This window comes from Manis javanica, chromosome 3 (genome assembly GCF_040802235.1).
Source record: "Manis javanica isolate MJ-LG chromosome 3, MJ_LKY, whole genome shotgun sequence".
Taxonomy (NCBI): Eukaryota; Metazoa; Chordata; class Mammalia; order Pholidota; family Manidae; genus Manis; species Manis javanica.
This window is the reverse complement of record NC_133158.1, coordinates 200,875,747-200,899,713: the sequence shown is the minus strand read 5'-3', so window position 1 is coordinate 200,899,713 and position 23,967 is coordinate 200,875,747. Positions and strand designations below refer to the sequence as shown.

Sequence of the window (23,967 nt, the reverse complement as noted above, 5' to 3'; positions counted from 1 at the left end):
TACTCCTAGGTAAATACCCAAGAGAAAGAAAACATACATCCACAAAAAACCTGAATGAGCATGTTCATAGCCCCAGAAACTGGGCAACAACTTAAATGTTCACTGCAAGGTAAACAGCTAAACAAAATGTGGTATATCCATTTTATGTCATATATGAAATTAATATTACATTATTCGTGCACTCATTCCAGTAATAGTCAATGGAATATTACTCAGCCGTAAGAAGGAATAGAGAACTGCTAAAAGGGACAACACAGACGAACCTTGAAAACATTATGCTAAGTGAAAGAAGCCAGTTACAAAAGATGTCATTGTATGGTATCATTCATATGACGTGTAGAACAGGAAGATCTGTTGAGACAGTGGATCAGTGGTTGCCTAGGTTTGGGGGGTTCTTGAAAGGGGGTAAGGAAGCACTGCTAATGGGTATGGAGTTTCTTTTGGGACAATGAAAATGTTCTGTAATTAGGTATGGTGATGGCTGCGTAGTTCTGAATGCACTGAAAACCACTGAATTGTACATTTTATATGGGCAAATTTTATGCTATGTGAATTCTATCTCAATTAAGATATTTTAGAAAATGGAATGATGCTTTAAAAAATCAATCTAGACATCATCCCCTCTAAAACAATCAAAACTACACACATTTTTAGAAAAGTAGAGCTCTGGGTTCAATAAATTTCTCCAGGTGCTCAAAAAATGTGAAAGTGAAAAAGGGTATTTTTCAGTTTCAGGATGCTTAAACTATGCCATTGACATTTTTACACTCTCAAATCCTTCAGTACCATGGACTGGACAATGTGAAACACAGAAAATACTAATAAACAAAATACTTTTCTACTGATGCTTCTACGTGACTCAAACTCTTTTAGATAGCTTTGATGACACATCCGCCTGTTCCTTTAGAAGGAAGCTCTACTTTCAGCCTCATGTAACAAGTAGAGTCACAAGGCCTAGATACAGCTAGGTGTCCCATGTTCTCTCCACCACTTAATTAGATAATTTGGAAATGTGAAGGAGGGAAATATAAGATGACCTTAATATAATGCTAAAACACCTATTTTCCAGCCTTGTAGACTATGGCTGACATCATCCTGCTTATACAGTTTAATAGACTACACTTTTCCAAAGGAGAAATGCCAAATAGAATGGTGAATAGCTCTTGCCCTGAGAAATTATTTAGGTAAAATCTCTAATTCATCTCTGAAACTCTTTAGACTAGAGGAGTCAATAACACAGTCTTTGATTTATCAAGGAGGTGGGGAGAGGAGGGACTTTTTCCTCTGAAAAAAAATGTCAACACTGCCCAGGAATAATCATGAAATTTAACAACAAAGAACACTGAGAAAAACAGCATTATCTGAGGCTCACAACCAACACTATCTTGATTTATTAGGTACATGTGCCCTTCTAAAAAGGGTTCCCAGATACTATTATTTCCTAATAAATTAAAAAGAATCTCCACTGAAGAAAGAGGGTTCTTTTTAAAAAGTAAAATGTACGTTTAATAGAGCTTTGTTCTCTGTCGGCTTTAACCTAAGGTATTCTTCTCAGACGGACAAAATATATTTCTCTGGTTAACCATTTCCTCAGCACAGTTCTTCTCAAAACTTAGCTGTCAGGATTGCTTAGAGGGCTTGGAGAAACAGCATGCTGGGCTCCCAACCTCTGTTTCAACTCGGTCCAGAGTACGGCTCAAGGGTTTGCATTTCTAACCTTTCCCTGTCCTCCCAGCAATGATTCTGCCCGTGCGGAATCTGCTTTCAGAAGCACTGCCTCAGCCCATACAGAGCTGGGGCTCCCTAGGCAAAGGGCTGCCGGGCATGCCTTCTCTGACGTTCCACCAGAGAAGAAAGCTAAACGTCATCCAAAGGCCAACACACATTTACAGTTAGCACTTTAAATAACAGCATTTACCACTTTTGTGGTTCATACATATTGTTTCTCTTCCTGGGGTCATACCTCCTCCATTCTTGCCACCCAAGATGTGTGCCTGGGATTCTTCTCCCTCCCTCACTGACGGCAGCCATGTCTGCCCAACATGCCCTTATTACACTTGTTTCTACTGGCAGTTGGCTAGAATTTGGAATTGAGACTAGAAATTTCTATCTGGAAACTCAACAGAATAAGAGGTTAACTCAGAGGCCACTGGCAACTGCCACTTGCCACCATGTGAACTGGGCACTGGAAGAAATCCATCTGTGTGCGGAGGGAGAAGCAAGGACGAGGTGGAGCGAGCACTTCCCAGGTTCCGCATGGCCTTCCAGTCCCCGGATTCTGCGGAGAGCTGACACCCTGCCCTTGGGTTCCATGGCAACCCCAAACCTGCCTCTTCTATTACATTTCCCTTTCTTGTCTAAACTGGCTGAAGATTTTATTTTTATGGCCAAAAGGACCCTAATTAAACTGTTAATAGTCTATTTTGGGTCTGCTTCCTCTCTGCTTCAGTTTACATCTGAGATTAACGTCATCTTAATGCTTATGCCACTCAAGTTTAACTGCATCTAAGCATCTCATAGCTGAAGCCCAATCTTACCTAGGTGATTGTATTTCAAATACACGGCTTCCTGGACTCCTCTACAAAAGGCAATTGTAATTTATATTTCTCTCCAAGACTAAGCAGGGATACATGAATATAAACCAGAAATGAATAAAAATACATTTGGTTTCCTCCTTTGAGCACAGAAATAGGAAAACCGATAGCTGTGTTTCAAATTAAGTTCTAATATGAAGTTTTATTTACTATGTGAGATAAACTAAAATGTTTAATTTTTCATTAGTGTTTCTGAATAACTCCAGCTTATCAGCTACTTATTTTTGTGGAATTCATATTTTTAAATGGCATTCTTATCCACTACTTCTAGGTTCAACCATGTACATGGTACATTTTATATATGCATTCCTATATCAACATGTGGCTCCCCAAAGAGAGAGGAGGGCATTTCTTCATCTCTTTGAGTGTAGCTACTCCTTGCAAAGCACAGCAGAGACAAAGCAGATAAAATTTGGTGTCACTTTCAGCATTACATCACATCTGTGATAACACATCTGTTCCATAAGGTCATTAGACACTGCAAAACCAGAGTTTAACAGTGACTTGATTCTCTCAGTCTGTCTAATGTTATATATCCTTGGTACTGAACTTGAGGATTTTGGCCTCCTTAAATCAAGTCTTCTGGGAATTATCTTTGGCAACTATACACTTAGCAGAACAGTCTGATTATTTTGGCTGCCTTGTGTCACAGAACAACAGGTAGTCGCGGACATCCAGTGGTTTCCTTAGAGTGCATTTATTCCTTTATGGTAATCAATTTACTTGGCCCAGCTGTCAGGCACTTGACTTCCCAGTTAACAACTGGAAATAGAATTTGAGCCACAGGAAGGAAGAAACTCAGATTTTCCCAAACACACAGTTAATGACAAATTTAGCCCAGTCTCTACCTCATCTGTGTTCTTCCCATAAAACATAAATGTCAATTTGGAAAACAGTACACCTACAGAAGTTTCTCCACATAGGAACGTTTCACGTGATAATTAAATGCGCCATATGCCCAATAGACACCATTAAGGAATTAACATAAATTAATTTAAAACTGGAAATGAAGCAGCCAATTTTGACTGGTTTCCTCTTATTAATTGAAAGAAAAGACTGAAGAAGCTTAAACCACATATCACAGCTTCTGAGCTCAAGGAAATCAGTGAGAGAAAAGAAAAATCCTTTCATTCTACATCTTAGCTATTCCTCAGGTCAAAACTGAAAGGAGGGAAAAAAATATATGATAATGCACAGGAAACACTGTTCTCACCCAGCTTTTCCTGACCCAAAGGAATTTCCGCAGCATGACAGCAGACTATGCATGAAAATTTGCAAGGTGGGAAGCAACAGGCACCCCATTTACAAGGATGCTTGAGGCAAGGGTGTGGGGTACCAGACGAGATGAACCGGGCCAGCCCTGCCTAACATTTGGGAAATGGATTACTGTTCTTGTTTATGGAGGGACAAGAAATATTCGTGCAAAAGGGGGTCTGAGGACACTGACAAGTCCTTGAGTGTTGAAATTGCTAAAATTACAACTTAAGGAAAGAGAGCATGGGAAGTTTCTTTTCTTCCTTTTTAAAAGAGCACTGATCTATCCGTGATTAGAAACTCCAATATCTACTCTAAGCCTAACAAAGGGTGAGTCGTCTTTACTCTGTGGCTTAGGAAAGAAAAGCACATTTGTTTTTAAGTCACATGCCAATGTTTAGGACCAACTTGGAAATCTCTTCACAGCCACCTGGCCATGTCTGCTGGAGTGTAAAAGAATGAAGTTCCAAGCACAAAGCACATTTGAATGGATTCTGTTGACCTGGATGACTTCTGAGTAAACCAGAAGCTTCTAGAGGATAGGGACTATGATGTATATTTCTTCAGCCTGAGTCTCTTGCACAAAGAATGTGGTGGAATTTTTCCAGGGCAAAAAATTAGTTACTTTAATCTTCAAACAAGTTTTTGCTTCTACACCAGGAAGGAGGGCAGATGCCCTCTGGAAATACAACCTTGCCATTCATTCAACTACTATTGAACACCACACACATGTACTCAACAGAAGTCAACACAAACATTTAGAAGGACCATTACTGTCCCCAAATATCATTAAATGTGCATGGCTGCAGAGCTGTATTCTATTTGAGGGATTTCATTATTATTCAGGGAAGGATTTCATACTTCAGTGTCTCAAGTCACATCATCCAAAAGAATGAAGAGAAAATCATTTAGTTAAAAAACACCTTTCCTGAAATCCCCTTTTTTGCCCATTATCTTTGGGTGCCATGCCAGCTTTCTCTGTTCACCAGGCTGGTTGCACAGCAAAGCCTGAACCAGAAACATTATACACGAGAGTCTTACCAACAGGCGTCACTGTTGGCAGGGAGTTAAGTCACCATAATATGAAAACTTGTTATGGAAGAAGAATCAGAGAGCTGGGTGACCTCTTTGAGCTGATTGGAAAAACAACAAACATACTCTATGTCACTTTTGACATAGGGGCAAGGGTTCAAATATACGAAAATATGTTGGCTTGAACATTATTCTCTTAAACTTCCAGCTTTCAGAATCAGGAGTCTTGCTAGACCTCCCATCTGCAGAGGACAAGCTGCACCGTTACCGCAAAGTTAGAAAAATGCGGCTCCAATAAGGACATCATAACTGTATGATGCTTACAATAGTGACATAATACTTGTATTATGTTTATAACAAATTATGTTCCCCTGTAGTTCCAGGGTGTTTTGGATTAACATCAAAGGAAAGAATTTTTAACCCCACCAACTGGCAAATACAGGAATTTCAGCAATTTTGATGTAATGACTCTAAGTCAATCACTCTTTATTTCTTACTTTCCAACCTACTGGTCAACCAGAAACTCAGCCAGAATTGCTGATGAAATTACAGGGAAGGAGTTTCCCTAAAGCATTCCTTGCTTTCATCCTCCAAGCTCAGCAAATTACAAACGGAAAACAGCTTTTGGTTCATATTAGCATTTTGAATATGAATTTCTAAAAATTACCTTTGAGAAGTAGAGTGAACAAACTCAGGATGGGATATGACTTGGTAAGTGGTACTATTGATAAAACTTTTCTTTCCATGCTCTGAAAGTCATTTAAAAGATGCATTTAAAAGATGCTAAAGTTTTACCTGTTCTGAAGGGGGTGAGGCAGAGGGGAACACTGGGTGGGAAGGAATCCAAAATACATGAATTTCAAATTAGAACCCATTTGCCTGACATTTGTTAAACTGGGATTACATGTAGATACTAATAAAAATTATTCACTCATTGTAAGAACTTAGATTAATTATTTTAATATTCCATTATGACATTTTCTATTTATAGAATCTCTTCTTGCTACTTTATTGGTAATTACATCAAGTGCCATCTCAACTGCTTATTAAGAAAAATATTTTTAATGGTTCTAAAGAATACGATATAAATACACACAAAAAAATGCAAGGTCCTCTATTAGGAAAGAATAGGTGTTTTGATCAATTAGCAGAAGCGCCTTGAATGTCATTAGTACCCACTTAAAATGATGACCTACGTCATCTGAGAAAGCAGGCATGTTTTCCAACAATTTGTGGTCATATTCAGGAAAAGAAGGCTGTAATAACAAGACGGGTAATACAGCTAACATCCACAATCAAACTCATATACACTGTAATTTAAGCCAAGTAATCCAACCATTCCTGAATTTACTGCAATAATGTGATATTGCTGCCATTAGCCTAATTATAACACGTGCAGGAAGCAGCACACTTTGCAAGTGAAATGATCAGAATGTGAGCATTTTAGAATAAATCAGGTACCTGATAGTTTCATAAGAAGCTCAGACGCTGCTTTGACTGACATATCCTGCCTTAGCACAGCCCCCTTTCCTTCCTGGGGCTTATGGAGGTCCTCAGAGATGCTCGGGGCTGGCACTTCTGATTCCAGGCTGAACACATAGCTGGACCGAGGCAACGTGACACTTAAGGCCTCCTCTTCGTTAGGCTCCTCTTTCACTTTAAAATTTAGATTCATGGGTTCCTTCTGATTTGCAGCTGCCAAAAAAAGAAAGGAATTATATATACACACACATATAAAAGGCCACGCCCCCTCTTAGCTGCCCCGGACCTCATGAAGCATGGAATGCGCAACCCCGCGCGCTAACAGCAGTAAGGACCGCAGCCTTATCGAGGGGCTGCGCCCTGGGCAAGAAAACACGATATGCGCATTGAGCATGGGACTCCGAAGAGTGTGGGCTTCTGAATCTTTGGAGCCTCTCCTATTTTGAGAAGTGCTGCCTCTACAAAGGGTCTGGACGTTTTATCTCTGGTTTCCTTCAATGTCTTCTTTTCTGTATATGCTGCAGCCTCCCTGACCTCTTAGCACTCTGCCCATCTTATCCCTATTAGAAAATAATGCTTTCAGGCAATTGTTCCACCATAAAATATTCAATGTAAACGTCAGAGACAATAACAATACCCAAAGCAAAAACGTGGGGTGGGGTGGCAAGGTGACGATGGAGAATTTGCCAAAGAGAAAAGCTCGGACTAGAGATACACCACTTTTTACTATAAACTGACGCTACTGACCCGAAAACAGTGGGGCCCACTCTTGGCATTGTTTTTTGGTTCCAGAGAATATATCCATGTCTGCAGACCAAGTCATCTCTGGGTCCACAATGGGCATTTTTTAAAGAAAATTTTATTTTGGAGTAATTTTAGATTTACAGAGAAGTAGAGAAAAGATGGTTCAGAGAGTTCCCATGTATCTTTCACCCAGCATTCCCTAATGTCAACATCTTATATAACCACGATGCATTTGTCAGAACTAAGAAACCCATATATTACTATGAAATGACTCCAGATTTTATTCAGATTTCACCAGTTTTCCCACTATGTCCTTTTCCCGTTTTTTTTCATGCTTGGCTAGCGTGGAATTTGTGGTCAAGGCAGAACTAACTGGCCTACCAAGTGATGGATTCTGTGGCTTGGCTACATCGTACCAGGCCTGCACCCACTGAGCTACACATTCCCCAGGAAAGACCAAGAAAGAAGACAAGCATCCTCTTCTAACACTTGTCACTCTCCCAGGCATCTTGCTCCCCTTTGCAGGGCCATAGAGTAAGAACTTGAGGTTGGTTATATTAGGTGTGCTTGTCTTTTGAGAAAAAAGGTCTCATCCTAATACAGGATTCTTCCAGTTCCTGCTTAACAAACAAAGGGATGAAAATAAACCCCCAAAGCAAACATTTATCACCTGGTACCCACCACCTACTCCAGCCAATACACAGGCACAAAGTCCATTTTTTCTACTTCATCTCCCTCTAAGAATGTACGTTCTGGAATCACAAGCTCATACAGACCAGCACATTTGGAAACTGGGCTTAAAGTGACACTTGAAGTTTTACTGCCAGAAAAATGCAGCTGGGACTAGAACCTAGACCCGTGAGCTGCCGGCCCTGTGTCCCTTGCCCACCTCCACCACACTGCTCCTCCACCGCTGGCCCCTGTGCTGTAACAATGCTTGAATGTAACTTGACTTCAAGTCTTCCTTCAGATACCACCTTCTCAGTGATGTCTACCCTGACTATCCCATTCAAAATTGCAATCCCCACCCCCACAGTATTTTCAATCTTTTACCTTATCCTAATCTTCCCTTTTATCCCAAAATACTGGTCACCTGACAACATACTGTTATGGATTGTATTGCACCCCGCTGTCTATGCCAAATTCATATGTTGAACCCTAACTCCCATTGTGACTGTATTTGGAGAAAGGGAGGTAATTAAGGTTAAACAAGACCTTTAGTGTGGGCCTACTGCAATGTGAGTAGTGGCCTTCTAAGAGGAGCGATGCCATGGATGTGTACACACAGGGGAATGGCCAAGCAAGGACATGGCAAGCAGGTGGCCGCATTCAAGCCAAGGAGAGAAGCCTCAGCAGAAACTAGACCTGCCACCACCTTTCAGCCTCCAGAACTGTGAGCATTCTCTGCAATCCAAGCAGACTCATCACTCACTATACAATTTTCTTACTTACTTTTAATCATTTATAGTCTACTCCTACAACTCAAGGGTAGGCTCAGTGAAGACAATGATCTTTAACACTGATGTATCTCAAGTGCCTAGAATAGTGCCTGGTACATAGGAGGCACTCAGTATATATTTGTTGAATGTATAGCATATGTTGGCTATAAATCAGTGACATTGATGGTGCCTCACTACTACCTGCGGGACATGAAAACTAAGAATCCCAAGACATTCCATCAAAGGCAATCAGAAGTGCTTTCCTCACATGTGATCACTGGGGATAAGATCTTAGCAAGAAAGTTAAAAGCTTTGCTACCTACACCACAGCCCTTCCTGAGTTGTCTCTGATCAACCTCCTGGACTCTGGCTTTACTAAAAGAGGAGTCCAAGAGAATCTCCAGCAAAGCGCTTCAATTCTAGCCCTTTGGGGACAATGCCATTGGAATCTGAACCAACGAAAACAATGACGGTTTCCAGAGCAGTCCTCAAACATGTACGGCCAACCTTGTCAGGAGGGTAGATCCTAAGAGGGCTTTGTTTATTTAGCATGCTTCTCCCCTTTTAAACCACTACCTGGGGGGTTTTGCTGGCCGCCTCCCAAATCTTCTCTTGCCTTAAGCCTTTCTTCCAGAACTCTTCCCCCACTCTTTTTCCAAGAGCACCATAGTTAGTCACGACGGGAGTAATTAAATGGTGTGCCATTGATTAAGTCTGTAACTTTGTTCTTTGGGAAGGAATAATAAGAAGTTATGTTTTTTAAAAAACACTTCAGTGCTATACACTTTTTATTTTAAAACTTAAAAAATTCTAAGGTGAGACCAGGAAAGAGATGAAGAACTCTTGAAACTCTAGAAGCAAATCACAACATCTAGAGAGGGCATCAATGACACTGATGCTCTCTCAAGGAATAAGCAGCTTTTAGGAGCAGCATTAGTTCCGAATATATGCTGCATAAGACTTAAGAAAAAAAAAAGTAGCATTGTTAGCACAATCCAGATTTAACAAAAATCCAACAATTAAAAAACCAATAGGCAAACTGTATGTTGTTGGATTTCAAATTTGCAAGGCGTTTCATATCTCGTTTTCATTCTGACAATATCAAGAATGGGGAGATGTAAATACAGCTAATGTCATATCAGAAAAAAAAACATGCGGAAAACATTCAATTTGCCCAAGTTTTAATTTCCCAAACATTTGGGTCAAAACAGATGTAAAAATAGAAATATGAAGACTACCCTGCTTTCTTTCAATTACCAGAAATATTTACATTGAGAATAGCACAAAAAGTCTATATTTTAAAATTAGTATGACTGAATAATGGCCATCATTTTTTAATCTTACCTTTAAAAAACCCATTCTCATTTTACACAGGAAGGTAGAATTAAAGAGGGTTTCTTTTCTCTTTGGGGAAATTGCTGAGAGAAAAGCAGTAATTCATGGCTTACTGCCTAGTCTTTACATCATTCTTACCACTAACAAACACTGATGCACATATGGAACTCACTTCATGAAGGACTTTCATAGCACCTGCCTTGACTTCTGTTTATGTATCTTAAAGTTTCCAGATCCCCCTCTTTTAATGCAATGAGAAAGCCCCACTGATCAAGCACCCCTTCTCTCACTGTTTGTTCCAGACATTTTAGGACCTGAGCCACTCTGATTATAGATTATATAGATCTGCAAGTTCATGCGCTCAATGAAATTGGACTGCCATTTAAAGGGAAAAAAACCAGCTTTTTGAGAATTTATAAAGGATTCAAGATAAAGGCTAATATGGGAAAGGAATGGGAAAGCCACTGGGATAAAGACAACCCCTGGTTTCCAAGTCTAACAGGCAGACATTAATGAGGAGTATCAGAAACCTCTCCTGACACCAGGACGTCATCAGTTCGCATCCAAGTCTCCCCCTCCTCCAGGCCAAATCCATATCACTTCCTTAAAGACAATTATTTGTTTTAATAATGCACACAATTCACATTTGAATAGCTACACAGGCCCTGATCCTTCTGTCATCTGCAGGAGATAGGTATTATCACATCTTCATTTTATAGGTGAAGGAGCCGAGGTCCCAAAAGGTTAGCAGAGTGACCTTTCCAAATCAGACACTAGACTTTGGAGCTTTTGGACGGAAACGTGCCAGCTCTCTCCCCTTTCTTGCAAGGCAGTCCAAGCGCCTCCAGGAGGGATGCTAATGCAAGCAGTGGACTGTGGGCTTGGGAAATAAGTGATATGGAGTGAACTCCACATTGATAATGAGAAAGGGAAGGATGAGGTGTAACCCCGAAGGTAAGGGCCATTTTCTGGGAGGAAAGAACTTTGTGAAGCTCTAAGAGGCTGGACAAGGAGGAACAGACTGCAACACAACTGCTCCTGTTGTTTTGTGCATTCCCCCTGGTGAAGGAAAATGACCCTTTCGTTGAATTTAGTAAGACAGAGCTGTCTTTGAGTTCAGAGACTGGCAATTTCGTGAATGCTGAACTCCTACATGAAAAAGCTAAGCCACTGACAATTTTATCTACTACATCACCCTAAAGCAGAGCCAGAAACTTTTGGACCTGGAAGGGAACACAGATCAGTGGTTTTCAAACAGTGTTCCAAGGACCCCCTAGGATAAGTTTCAGGGGTTCCAAAAGCTGTTAGTTTCAAATTTAAGTTTTTAGGATTATTTAAACTAATTTACAATTTATTTTTAAAATAAGTACTCTCAGCTGTGTTACATCTAAAATGTCAATTCACTGGAGACCACTGCTCCATCGATCTGTGTGGGCAGGCTAAATCAGCTTGGTGTATCATTTGTAAAGCAGTTCTGCTGTAGCGGGAGTGCCAGAGCTCTAATAAGATGTCATTAATGCACAAGCGGCTGTTACGCATTGGTCTTTCAAAAAATGCAGGCCTGTGCTAGTCTGTCCTTCTCAACCTCAGCACCACTGACATTCTGGGCTGGATAATATGCTGTGGGGGCCTGAACTACACGTGGTAGGATGTTAGCAGCATCTCTGGCCTCTACCCACTAGAAGCCAATAGCACTACCCAGTCAAGAAAATAAACATTTCTTCAGCCAGTCTTCAAACTGTCTCCTGGGCACGTCCCTGCCTTAAATTCAATGCCAGGGTAGTACTGCAGCAAATCAAGTGTTGCTTTAGTGAAGCTTCTGATCGTGGATGACAGACAGACATTAGATATACAGATACATCTGGGTCTGTCCTTTATACAGCACTTAATATGGGCCTAGGGGGTATGCTCAGTGTTCACTTGGATTAATTTATCTGTTCCTTAGAACAACCCTTTAAAGTGAGCAATACTATTATCCCCACTTTGCAGATGAGGAATCTGAGACTAAATAAATAAATTTCTACATAACAGTTAATTACGTAATAATCAAGTAATTAATAGAGAATTATAGATGGCTTCCGTGCACAGGGAAAGTTCTGGATGCCTCCTGTCTGCCACTTAGGATAAGGAACGCCAGCACTTGCTAAAAGTCAACTTCAAAGTAAACTTTTTGGTACTGTACTCTTCTTCCAAGCAGTTGAATAAATGTCATTAAAGGGATCCTGAGATTACAAGGTGAACTGTTAAAAATTTGCTCTCATTTGCCACCAGTCCCTGGGTAGAAGGTACTTCTGGAACTACAATCAGCAAAATAAGTTTAGAAATATACTAGATGCTTACGCTGCGCTAACACCTTCTTCCATCACAACACTAATTTCATGTTTATGTCATCAAGTAGCAACTTTTCTTTTAATTGCTGGAATTTTAAATAAATAAATATAAGAAATGTACACTTAAAAAAACAGTTACATTAAAATCAGATATTCTACATGTCTTATATTCTGAATCAGCACTTAAGATTTTGTTTAAAAAAATTTATTTTGTTAGATTTGTTCAAATTGGTTTAAAAAAAAACCGAACACATACACCAAATATAAACCAATACTATTTTCTGCTCTCTTATTTTACAGGAAGGACACATTAGCTCAGAAAATGATGAGACCTTTTTAAAAACCACACAGCTCATTAATGACAGAACTAGAATCAGAGCTAAACTCTGCAGATTACAAATCGGTGCTGTTTTAACCACCTAAGCTCCCTGGTAAGTACATGGAAGCATCTATGATCTGGCTGGGAACCTGGGGCATTTTGACAAATTGATGCATTTTGGCGAGAAAATAATACATTGCCTTCTGACAGCAAAAGGAAAGCCAAGATTTAATTAAATAATAATTAATTACAGTAGAGCATTGCTTTTAGATGTTAAGCATATTATACTCAAACAGAATGTTTAAAACATCACCAAAATATTTTAAAATACTTTAAAACAGTAGTAGTTTTATAATTAGTGTTCAGTGAAGTTTTAACCATGTTGTATTTCTTGTTGATTCCCACCTGAGCTAATCCTTGGCCACACTTCAGGATCTATGTCCCCAAACCAACACCTCACAGGTCCCACCTGTGACAGCTACTACAATTACAGACACAGTGACAAAGGGAAAGCAAAACAGCCTCTGGGGCAGGTCAAGGGTAGTAACAATAAGTGGTGCCTCAAGAACTTTCAAATAAATAAATAAAGTTTTCCTGCAAGAACTAAACCAACACATAATGAGCAAAACCAATACATAATGAGCAAAAGTAGCTATCTGCAGTAATCCGCTTAACAGACAGGATGTGTCCCTTGTCAAAAGCAGGAAGGACAAGTCCTGGAAAACCAATCAAGCTATGAGAAAATGTGAAAGAGAACCTATATTTTAAATCCATACCATTAACACATCCAAAGAATGAGATGTATGAACAGCAGTGAAGTGATCTGCATGTATGAACAGCGTGAAGGGATTTGAGACAAGAGAAAAGAAAACCTGAAGATGGGATAATATGTTTCCAACACTTTTCAGAAAAGTTGGTGACCATCTGCCCCAATGACATTTCCTCTTGATTGTTTCCACTTCCCATTTTAAATTACTGTGCTGACATTATGGTTTATGCATCAGTTTTTAAATGGTTTTTGTCATTGTGGAATACCCAGAGAGTGTGAAGAGCTCTGGAATGTGGCAGACTGTAAAACGGCTCTGATGCCCCTCCCTAAAAGGCCACCCCTTTGCAATGTGACTTTAAAGCTCTTCCCCTCATGAGGTGGAGTAAACCTTCCCACTCGCTGAATCTGAGCTGGAGTTGTGGCTGGCTTTGGCCAACAGAAGGTGGCAGAAGGATGTCGGGCCAGTCCGAGCCGCCTCCTCCTGAGGTCTCTCCTTTGGAACCCTGCTCAGCTGACATGTGAGTGAGCCTGAGCTACCCCATGACAGATGAGAGACCCTGGGGAACAGAGGGAAGCCATTTCAGCTGAGGCCACCCGAGACCAGCCGGTTCCCCGGCCGACCTGGCAATGGACTGCAGATGGCTGAGTCAGCCCAGGAGAGACCAAAAGAAGGCCTCTGCCCAGCCATGTCCAAATTGCCAATCCAAAAATCACAGGCTAAGTAAATGGCCATTATTTAGAAGGCCTGGAACCTGGGACATGAGACAACACCAAGGTACTCACACCCTCTGAGGCTCCCTTTGAACAGCCTGCTTACTTACCATAGACCACCAGTCTATGCCACCTTCTTACGTTCAGCATTAGAGAGCTGGTCGGGAATTTGCAAATCTTTTTTTAAGTGAAGTAATATCACAACCTCTGAACACCTGACTTCCAGAATATGACTAATGGAACAGCTTTCTTATAATCCATCATGGAGTGCATTGTAGATGATACAAAGATAAAGATGTTATAAAAGAAATATTATCTCCCCCTGTAGCTGCTTGAAAACAGTTGAAGAGACAAGACTAATACACAAGCAACATAATGAACTATGCAATAGCACAAACCACTAACGTGGGCCATCAATACTCTAAGTATCATTGAAATTCACAGCAGGTGGGGGCTGGTGGGTGGAGAAGTGAAGACCAGAATAACAGAAAAAGGTTTTACTTTAGAAGTGGGAACTACAATAGTCTGTGAAGGATGGCTAGCACTTGCACAGGCCAGGCAGCAGAGGAAGGTATCATAGGAATGGGCCCCAATGTTGCTAGAAATTCTCTACAGAGATACAGAGTCTCTGTGGGTCAGAGGTACATTAAAATATTTATTTTCATTTTAATAAAAACATTATTATTCTTTCTGGTAAAGTTCTTTTCCCCCCTCCATCTTACCCAATAGGAGAAAGATACATGGAACACAATGGTTCAAATGCCCAGATTCCTGGAACAACATGAGCAAAAGCAGAGGAATGGCAATGAAAGGGGGTATATCTGTGAGCTGGTGCAGACGAGTGGGGATATGGTCTCTCTGTAGAAAGGAACCAGGCAGGGGTGTTAACCTGATGCGACAGGTCATGGAAGAAGAGTCTGTCAGACAGTTGGAGGGCTTGGAGCGGGGCAGCTGGGGCAGAGGAGTCACAGAGGGAGCTGGAATGGCAAGCTGTCCAGGTGTGAGGTGATTACCTGGCAAGGCTGCCCTTGAAGGGATGGGTGGTAGACCGATTTCAAAGGCACAAAAAAATGTAACCGCATTAGCGACTGAATTAGCATGCATTAGAAACGATGCTGTGGTTTGAAGCCAACTAAAATAAACAGTGAAGCTGAGTGAGGTCAAAAGACAGTTCGCTCAACTGAGAAAAAAATTAGCTAATAGCTATTTAAGTGGTCACAAGCCAAGGCTTTGCAGTTGGGCAGAGCGGCAGATTTGCTCTGTCCCCTGCAGCCGTACCCTTTTAAGCCTCAGCTTTCTCACCTACAAAACAGGTTCATGACAGATCCCACAGGGCTGTTGGGAGGGTTAAATCAGAAATGATATGACGTTGTTGGTACAGTGCCTGGCTCACCGTAAACATATTTGACTGGTAGTAACTAACGCTCGTAGTAATAATAGTAGAAATAGTAACAACAGTAGCAGTAGCGGCAGGTAGAAGAAAATGTACTTCTGAGAGAAGGAAGAAAATTACTTGAATTCACTTTTGCAGAAAATAGACTTTGATACATTTTCCCGAGTATCTATCAAGACAAAAAAATTTTCCCTAGGGTAATTCTAGAACTAGGTATAATCTGTTCAGCACGGTTTGGATTTCAGCTGTGACCCTCGTAGTCATTCACACCGAGTCTTGGTTTCCTCTTCAACCTACTTTTTACTGGACAATGTATTTGTAAATATGCTGTATGATCTAAAGCTTTACGTAAATGGAAGTTGGCCTTGCTGTTACTACTGCATTTGCACTAAATAATTCCTAAAAAAACAGAAGTATTAATGCAACTTCCAATGTCTACCATACAATGTTTGGAGAATGGCTCCAGGCTGAGGGTTCTGGCTAATTACAACAAATGAGGGCAGAGGACGCGCCCAAGTTCTGGTTTCACTGCTTCCTCCCTTTGTGATTTGGGGTGCAGACAGCCTCAGAAGGTACACTGGAACCAGGCCCCCCACATTAGAATCTCAGTTCTGCTGCTTTTTAGCTCTGTAAATTTGAGCAAGTCTCAACCTCTCCGTTTCTCAAGTTTTCATGTGTAAAATGGGAATACTAATATTGCCTACCATATAGAGTAGTTATGAAATTCAAATGAGTTAAGTGGCACATGGTAGACACTATATAAGTGATGATTAAGGAAAAATAATAAACATTCAGTAAATGTCACAAAGTCTCTATCCATGGAAGTTTGGTACGTGCACGTAACTGCAGGCCCCACCTTCCCATAATGCCACCTGCTCCCTTCTGTGACTCAGATGGGTCCTTGTCTCGTGGAGTAGCGCATCACTGAAAAAGAGGAGTTGCTCTCTCCCTCTCATTCCACCACCAGGCCCAATAAACTCCAGGGTTTCAAAAGAGCATTTAGGTGCCTGCATGGAAAAAGCTCTAAATGCAGCTTCTGGCAGGGGAATGTTAGTCACGTGATCAGTGGGTGCCCATCATGATAAAGGCAAGGCAGGGTTAAAAAGAAGGGACAAACTAAAGATACAAAGGAAGGTTGTTAAAAATAATCCCACTGGGGAAGACACACCTAGGGATAGTGGGTGGCAGAGCCCCTGGCTGCTGGCACTGGAGTCATACAGAGTGAATGGCACAGGGATGGCATTTACTTGCAGGACGGCTCCTTTGTTAGGAGGTTTTGCAGAAAGTCCATCAGAGCCCCGAGGCAATAAGGACAACCCTGTTAACTGGGTACCCCCCCCATCCTTGCTTCTCCAGCAGTGCAAACGATAGGGCAGCTGCCACTTACAGACTGGCTGTGTTGTACAGATGCATAAAGTGGTGTGAAGTAGACAGAAGTGACAGGACAAAGGCCTAAAGGAAATGGCAAGACACGACACAAACACAGTCCCCAACTCCCCTCCCACTGATACAAGAAAACCTGTGCTATTTCATGGCTGAGTTCCTAACAAGTCAGGAACAGCTCAGCTTGTACTCATTCGTAAGTCGCTGCTTTGAAAAGTCCAATTCTCCTCGTTAAAAATTACTTTGGACTCAATCCTATGGAATTAATATACTGTGGGAGACAGTATAAAATTTGTTTGCCAGTTTCCAAATTAAAAATAGATGAAATGACTTGTATCTTTTATTTTGGAAAACCAGGGACAAAAAGATATTTCCAGCCAACAACTGAGGTGCCAAGTTTCTGTCAACTGCTTGGTTATAATTTGGAGAGTTAGAATTAAATTTCATATCTTGAAAAGTATAGTTTTTCAGAAAGAGAAATGATGTACAGCCATTGTAGGCAACTTCTAATCAGGCATCTAATGCTGCTACTCCCAGCTCCTTGATGCTCTAGATGAGTCTTCAGGCTTTCTAGTTCTATCTGGAGAACATTAAGATGCTTCTTTTCATTCTTCTGTCATGAGGCCCCACGAGGGAAAACATGGGGTCAACAGACATGACTCACCCAGGCCTTTATTAATGTCAACCTTGACCTATGGTGAATGCCTCAAAGCCATCTCACACCACCAGGCCCCTTCAGGAGAGCTGTATTTAGAGAAATAAAACCCACATGGGAAAAATCATACTGAAAAAACTATACACCAGGTACCAAGTCTATATTCCACATCAGTGAGCCTCAGTTCTGGCTGCACTGTCAGAATCATTTGAGGATTCTAATGAAAATACCAATGTCAAGGACCTATCCTAGGCCAATTAAATTCTCATTTCCAGGAGTAGGGCTGGGCCCTGGCATTTTTAAGGAACTCCCTCACATAAGTGCAATGCGCAGCTGAGGTTAGATCTGATGTTGGATGAGGGAGAGGTGGTCCCAGAGCAGCAGGCACTCCGGCCCTCCAAGCCTGGGTGAGACCCTCTCCCCGGAACATCCCCCAGTCACGCGGCCATGGGATCACTTGGCCCGACATGCAACGACTTGGTTATGTCTTCTGGCTCCCAAGAAATATCTATGCAAATATATATAGGGCTGCAGCCCTCCAAGCCCTCAGCTAGGCTGCAACGCTGAATGAAATTTACACAATTACTTTTTCCATCAGCCCAGAAATCCAGCACCAGGGGCTGACCCATTCTCTTCTCAGAAACAAGTATGGTACCGAGCCTGAGACCCTCGCTTCTGGAGAGCAATGCTAATCTTGAAAAACCTGCTGGTTCTGGCAGAGGAATAACTGATGGTTCAGAGAAGGGGTTGGATTTTGTTAGGTAGAAAGATAGACAGGAACAGCCAGGGAAGGGGAAGAACATGCAAGGAAAAAACTGCCAAACTCTACCAGGTAAGGAACCCCATGTGAAGACAGCAAAGGCTTTGCAGGAAGATAACCTTTGTCCTATTGACTGGTCCCAACCTGATCCCAAAGTGGGTACAATGGAACAAAACTAAGAATGGCCCAAGCCATATCTCATCATAATCTATTAACACAAAATTGCCGTTTGGCTCCCCTGTCCCCCACCCTGCATGGGCTTTTGTGTGTGCATTTTGGAAAAAGACATGTGCACCACGAGGAATGGGTGTATAACTCCAGCTGTCAATCAAATGACTTCAACCTGTCAAAAAGAAGGGCCTCCCGGCTAGGTCGTGATAAGCAGACTCCCCACCCTCAAAGTTTGCCTACCTTGACTTCGGCTGGCACCTCCCTTGGAGTGCATTCAAATAAAATTTTGACTCAACTTCGCTGTTGTGTCTCTGCCTTTCAGTTCTTTGTTGGGGTGGGGATGAGAATCGAGGAGTACAAACTCAACCTGTAACAATTTCACAATCACATACACCAGGAAACCTCAAAACAGGGAGGGAGAGAAGACTTAAGAGCCCATTTAACACAGCATTCCACCAGTGATTTTTAATCCCACTGGGTTCCATTAAGTCATCTTTATGCTTAGCTGTAGTTGAAGGACCAAGAAAGACTCCCCTTAATAACCAATAACCAAGCAAGAATGAATCAAGTGTTTCCATCTCTCTTTTGGAAACAAGTAGGTATGCACACGCTTGAATCTGTCACTGTGCTCCAGTTTCTGCACAGTGATGTGGCTGGCACAGAGACTCTCAGACATGGCGCCCACCAACAGCTGCACCCTACAGTCCCAGCAGGTGCACGCATAGAGCCCAGCTCGAAAATTCATGGCAAGAACAATGGCGCTGTTATGACACCGAGGGACAGGGCCCAATGCGAACCACTAGCACACTACATTTGACGGTGGAAAGAGCTAGAAATTCAGCCACAGCTCCCTGGGATTCAGCCTTTGGTCCCGGGATCATATTCACAGACACAGCCAGGTTGAGCACCATAGTGAGCAGCTATCAATTATAGGGTCTGACCAACCAGGGAGTTAGTGAAATTTAAAAAAAAAAAATCCCTCTAGAAAATGTATTCCATTCCTTTAACATAGCTTCTTCTGTGGTCTGTACTGCCAGAGTCACCAAGTTTACATTTACAGCCAAATATGCACACACACAAAAAATTACCGATGCATCTCACTCCCTGGTGACTTTCTAACAGGTTGCTAGGTAACAGCGCATACAAGTCAGGTTTCAGGACCTCTAGTAAGCCACCATAAAATAGCTGCATGGGCCTTTTGCATAAATAGTGAGCATTTGTTATCTGTTTTTCTTATGCCAATTGATCAGTCAGTAAATATTCTGACTGCCAAACCATAAACAAGTCCCGTCAATAGCTAACTGGGAAAACATCACAGTATAAGGCTTTGGTGTGCAGTTTTTCACTCCAGCCTACCAGCTGTTTTCTCCTCTTGTCTTTCCTGTTTGTGATCTTGGTTCTCAGCAGCCGCACACCTTACCTTACACTCCCTGAGATTGGGTTTGGAGCTAATTACAGCCTGATGTGGGGCACTCAGAGCTGAGCCCAGCAGGGGCAGCGTATCACACACCAAGTACTTTATCCAAAGACTAATCCTTCCTTTGTCTCTCACCTTCTTCCATATTTAAAAACTCCTGGGTAGAGGGAGTAGCCCCTTACTAAGAGTTACTCACCCCCACTTAGTTTTCCCCTCTGTTAAGGAAATGTTCCCCCCTTTTTCAGCTGTGCTAAGGGAATATGCCATTTGTATTTCTTCCCTTGGGAATGCTAGAAGAGCCCAAAAAAGGAGCCCCTTTTGCTGTAATACAGGCAGGAAAGGCCATTACGGGAAGAACCACGAGGGTGAACCCACGGGGTCAGCGGCAAAAGGAAAAATAAAGCATGCATTTCCCATTTTCAAAAATGCTTAAATATAAAATGCAAAGTCTCTGAAAGCACATTTCCCCTAGATTGGGATGGAAGAGGGAGAAGGCAGGAGGGGAGAGGAGTCGAGAGCCCCCCGTTTTAAATGCCACAGTCAGATGCACTTAAATTCCTGGAACTTGATCGTTTCCAGCCTAGGACTCCGAAGCGCACACTGCAGGCCGCCAGGCCCTGAGAGGCTTCTGGCTCTCATTTACTCCCCAGTTCACTCCTGACGCCTCATTTCCATCCCTTACCTTCCCTCATTTCTTCCAACTCTTGCCATGCGCTCCCAAGGGGCAAAGATCTGGGGTGGCGGGGACATTCCCAAAGACCCGACGGAAGGGTCTTAGCAAAGGGACTTCAGAGTGAAGCTGAGCCTCTAATTCACCTGGCAATGACATTTAGTGAAATGCGACTCACAGTCCATTTAAAGGAAGGCGGTGACCAATTATTCTCCATTTAAAAGGGTATTGTCAATCTCCAAAGAGCTGAAATGGCATTTGGAAATCGTGGGGACTGCCATCTTCACTGAAAGACAGAACCGATTCTCAGCTGACCTTTTCCCACCCTCTGCCTCTCTTTTGAAATTTAAAGCCATACTTTAAAAAATGTAATGACTAGCAGAGGCACAGTCCCGCAATAACATTCAAAACAAGTCAGGAAAAACAACAGTCCCCCCTCCAAGGCCTCTACACCCGTTATCCAACTCTACAACTCAATCAAAGAAATTTAAAAAAAACAAAAAAAAAAACAGACAAAAACTAAAAGCAGTATCATTCATGCACAATCTGATGATGAAAATGTCAATTAATGATACATTTTTACAGCAATACTTCATCTCCTTTCCAAAAGGCACAGGGCCATTGGAAAACAACGTTTAAAACAAAAATTTGTTTAAGGTTTCACTTTACATGAGGACCCTACGGTAGTTAATTCACAGAGACAGAAAGGAGAATAGTGGTCAACCAAGGGCTTCAGGGAGGGCAGAATGGGGAGCTACAGTTTAATGCATACAAGGTTCCAGGGTGGGAAGATGAAAAAGGTCTGCAGATGAACGGGGTGAGGGGAACACACCAATGTCAGTGCACTTAATGACTAAGAACTGGATGTTTTAAAATGGTTAAATCAGTGAATTTCATGTTAAGTATAAGTTTTCCACAGTAGAAAGTTTTGCACTAGAAAAAAATATTTTAAGATAATCTTCAGCGTTTGTTCAAATTTTAAAGCCCTGTGATTCCCCATGGTAGTGTCCGCACATATGTCCTTTAAAAATTAAGATACTAAAGAACCCGACTATCACAAAATGAGACATTCTATACCAGCACTTTAAAGAACTCAAGGCAGAGACAAGTTAAATAGGGCCCGAGGCCACACAGACTGTCACCAACCTGGTTCCCTTTGGGACCTCTCCCCTGCAAGCACCCAAGAGGGGTAACAGCAAAGGGAGATTGACAGACCCTACTGTTCCTGGACCCAAAACACAGCAACACCTACTTCCAAAGGACTGCAAAAAATAAAAAGTCAAGGAGAAAATGTCTGAAAGTTCCAACAATGACAATTTAAAGAGACCTTGAAATCATCTAGTCCCTACCAGCTCATTTTATAGATGAGAACACAGGTAGAGAAAGGAGAGAGGAGAGAGAGAATACAACCCTATTCAAGTACCTGACAGCTTCATGAGAAAATCAGACGCCATCTTAACAGAGATGTCCTGGCTGAACAATGCTGACGCACTGTTGGCCACATACTCGGAGGGGTCTTTCAGCTTTGTGTGGTTGGCCGGCCTGTCGGCAGCATTCAGAGTAAAGGAGGTTGGCAGGCCGTTATCTTCCTTGGGCTCCTCCTTCACCAGCAAAGGCGAGACGCCAGCCCCACCCTGGCTAGTCCTCTCTGGAGTGCTGGACGTCATCACGGTCCCCACTAGCTCTGTCCCTCCTCCTTCCCTCTGCTGCCCCAGGCAGGCACTGTCACTGAGGTGGGGAGATCCCTTGACATCTGGGTCTGGGATCTCCTCCTTCACCTTGGCTTCTGTCCTCAGGAAGTGCTGATGGCAACGCATGTGGAGTTTCAGGCTGAAGTGGCGTGAGGAAGTGAAAGGGCATAGCTGGCACTGAAAAGTCTCTCCCCGGTCCTGGTGCTGATGAACCTGACGAAGAAGCAAGAAGAATCAGCTATCCACCATGTGCTTACGGAAAACACCTTCCTGTATATCCAGGCTATCCGTCAACAATTTCCTCCCAGTACAAGGGGCAGACCCAGGAAATAAAATAAGTAACCAGAGGAGCCATTTCATTACTGTGCTCCAGGTAATGAGGTCCAACCCTGAGCATGAAGTGGGTCCACGTAGGTTAAGAGTCCATTATCAGAGCCACACTCGCAACTGAGGATGCTGTCTGCCAACAGAGGCCATTCTGCATATATCCCCCTAATAGTCTAGTCATCTGATCTTGGTTGATGTCTTCAGAGAAAATACTATAAACACAGCATAATGCTAACTTACATAATTATTAGTTGGGGGTCAGGGGAGGTAACCCATCAAGTCATTCCTTTCACAGTAATGATACGTTGCATGTATTCAATTATTGTCACCTGGAGAATTAGTTATGTTTTGCAAACATAATTTCAATTTTCAAAATGCTTTTCTAGGTAATTAAGAATGTGGAAAAGAATGTCTCCAAGGGTATTCCCGTTTCATAGACAGGGAAATTGAGTCCCCCGAGAAAGTGGCCTGAGCAAAATAACATATAGAGAAAGTACAGTGGGAGAAAAGCCAAGGTCTAACCCCCACTAAGCCTTCTCAGCAAGATGAAACCGGGATTTCCAAACGTGGTTATATCACACTCCAGATTCTCATGTCTGCAATGGAAGAATGCAGACTTTTAACTCTAGTTCCAGTCTTGAATGCCCCATACCTGTAAAGATGGCAAGAAACTTTTTTCTTCCTGTCCCTACCAAATTTAGTGCTTGACCAAGTGAGGAAGTCATTGCATTGGCCCGAGCAAGGCTTCGGGGCTGGCAGGCGCTCGGAAGCTTGTAACTTCCCTATGCATCTCTGGCAATGGACTTCAGCGCTGACCTGCTACACGCTGCTATTTCAGGACTGGCCCTCCCTCGTGTAGAAACTGCCAATTGTGTAGATTTGGGCCAAATGATTTGGGGAGTTATGGCATCTGGACAAACAAGTGATTGGAATTTAAAACCAAAGCAAAAGTGTCACCTTAGTTTTCGGTGGTGACCTAAGCGGGACTGGAACCCAGGTCTAACAAAGGTTAAAGGCTACTTCGTTAGTCCACAGCACCACCTGGCCATTCTGCTTTGCAGGCTTACTGTCCCTTCCAAGACAGCACATTTTACTACAGCTGTTTATGCATTCTGAATGCAATCCAAAAGCATTATTCACCAGCCAAAACATACTTTTAAATGATGTTAAGTGACCAACAAAAGCAAAGAAATTAAAAGCTAATGGTGAGATCCTGTTGCTACAGCACCCCACTGTGGCTTTCTGAAAAAAACAACAGAAGAAATTCAGGGTCCCCCAAAGAATGGATTGCTCAACTGAACTAACCATATAAACCTAAATTCAGTTGTAGTAAAGGCTTGCTCATTAAAAAGCTTCTGCTCTGCCAGGTCAGCAGGGGCGAGGGGGCGGAGTCTCACAGGTTTGTCACTGGCTGTTATCACCTCTCTCTATTTATTCACAACAAAGGGATTTAACTCTGGAGCCCGGTTCCCCAACATGTCCTCTACCCAA

The 23,967-nt window shown here is 42.2% G+C and overlaps 1 protein-coding gene across 6 annotated transcripts in view; it reads right to left on the bottom strand.

Annotated features, from left to right (window-relative positions):
• Positions 1–23,967, bottom strand: part of ZNF827 (zinc finger protein 827) — a 162,312-nt gene that overhangs the window by 93,973 nt on the left and 44,372 nt on the right. For all 6 annotated transcript variants that reach the window (XM_073232608.1, XM_073232606.1, XM_073232610.1 and 3 more), the window contains exons 4-5: positions 21,882–22,362; positions 6,342–6,575 (exon numbers count right to left, since the gene is read on the bottom strand). In XM_073232608.1, coding sequence (XP_073088709.1) covers positions 6,342–6,575; positions 21,882–22,362 — 715 coding nt within the window. The remainder of the gene's footprint in view (positions 1–6,341; positions 6,576–21,881; positions 22,363–23,967) is intronic.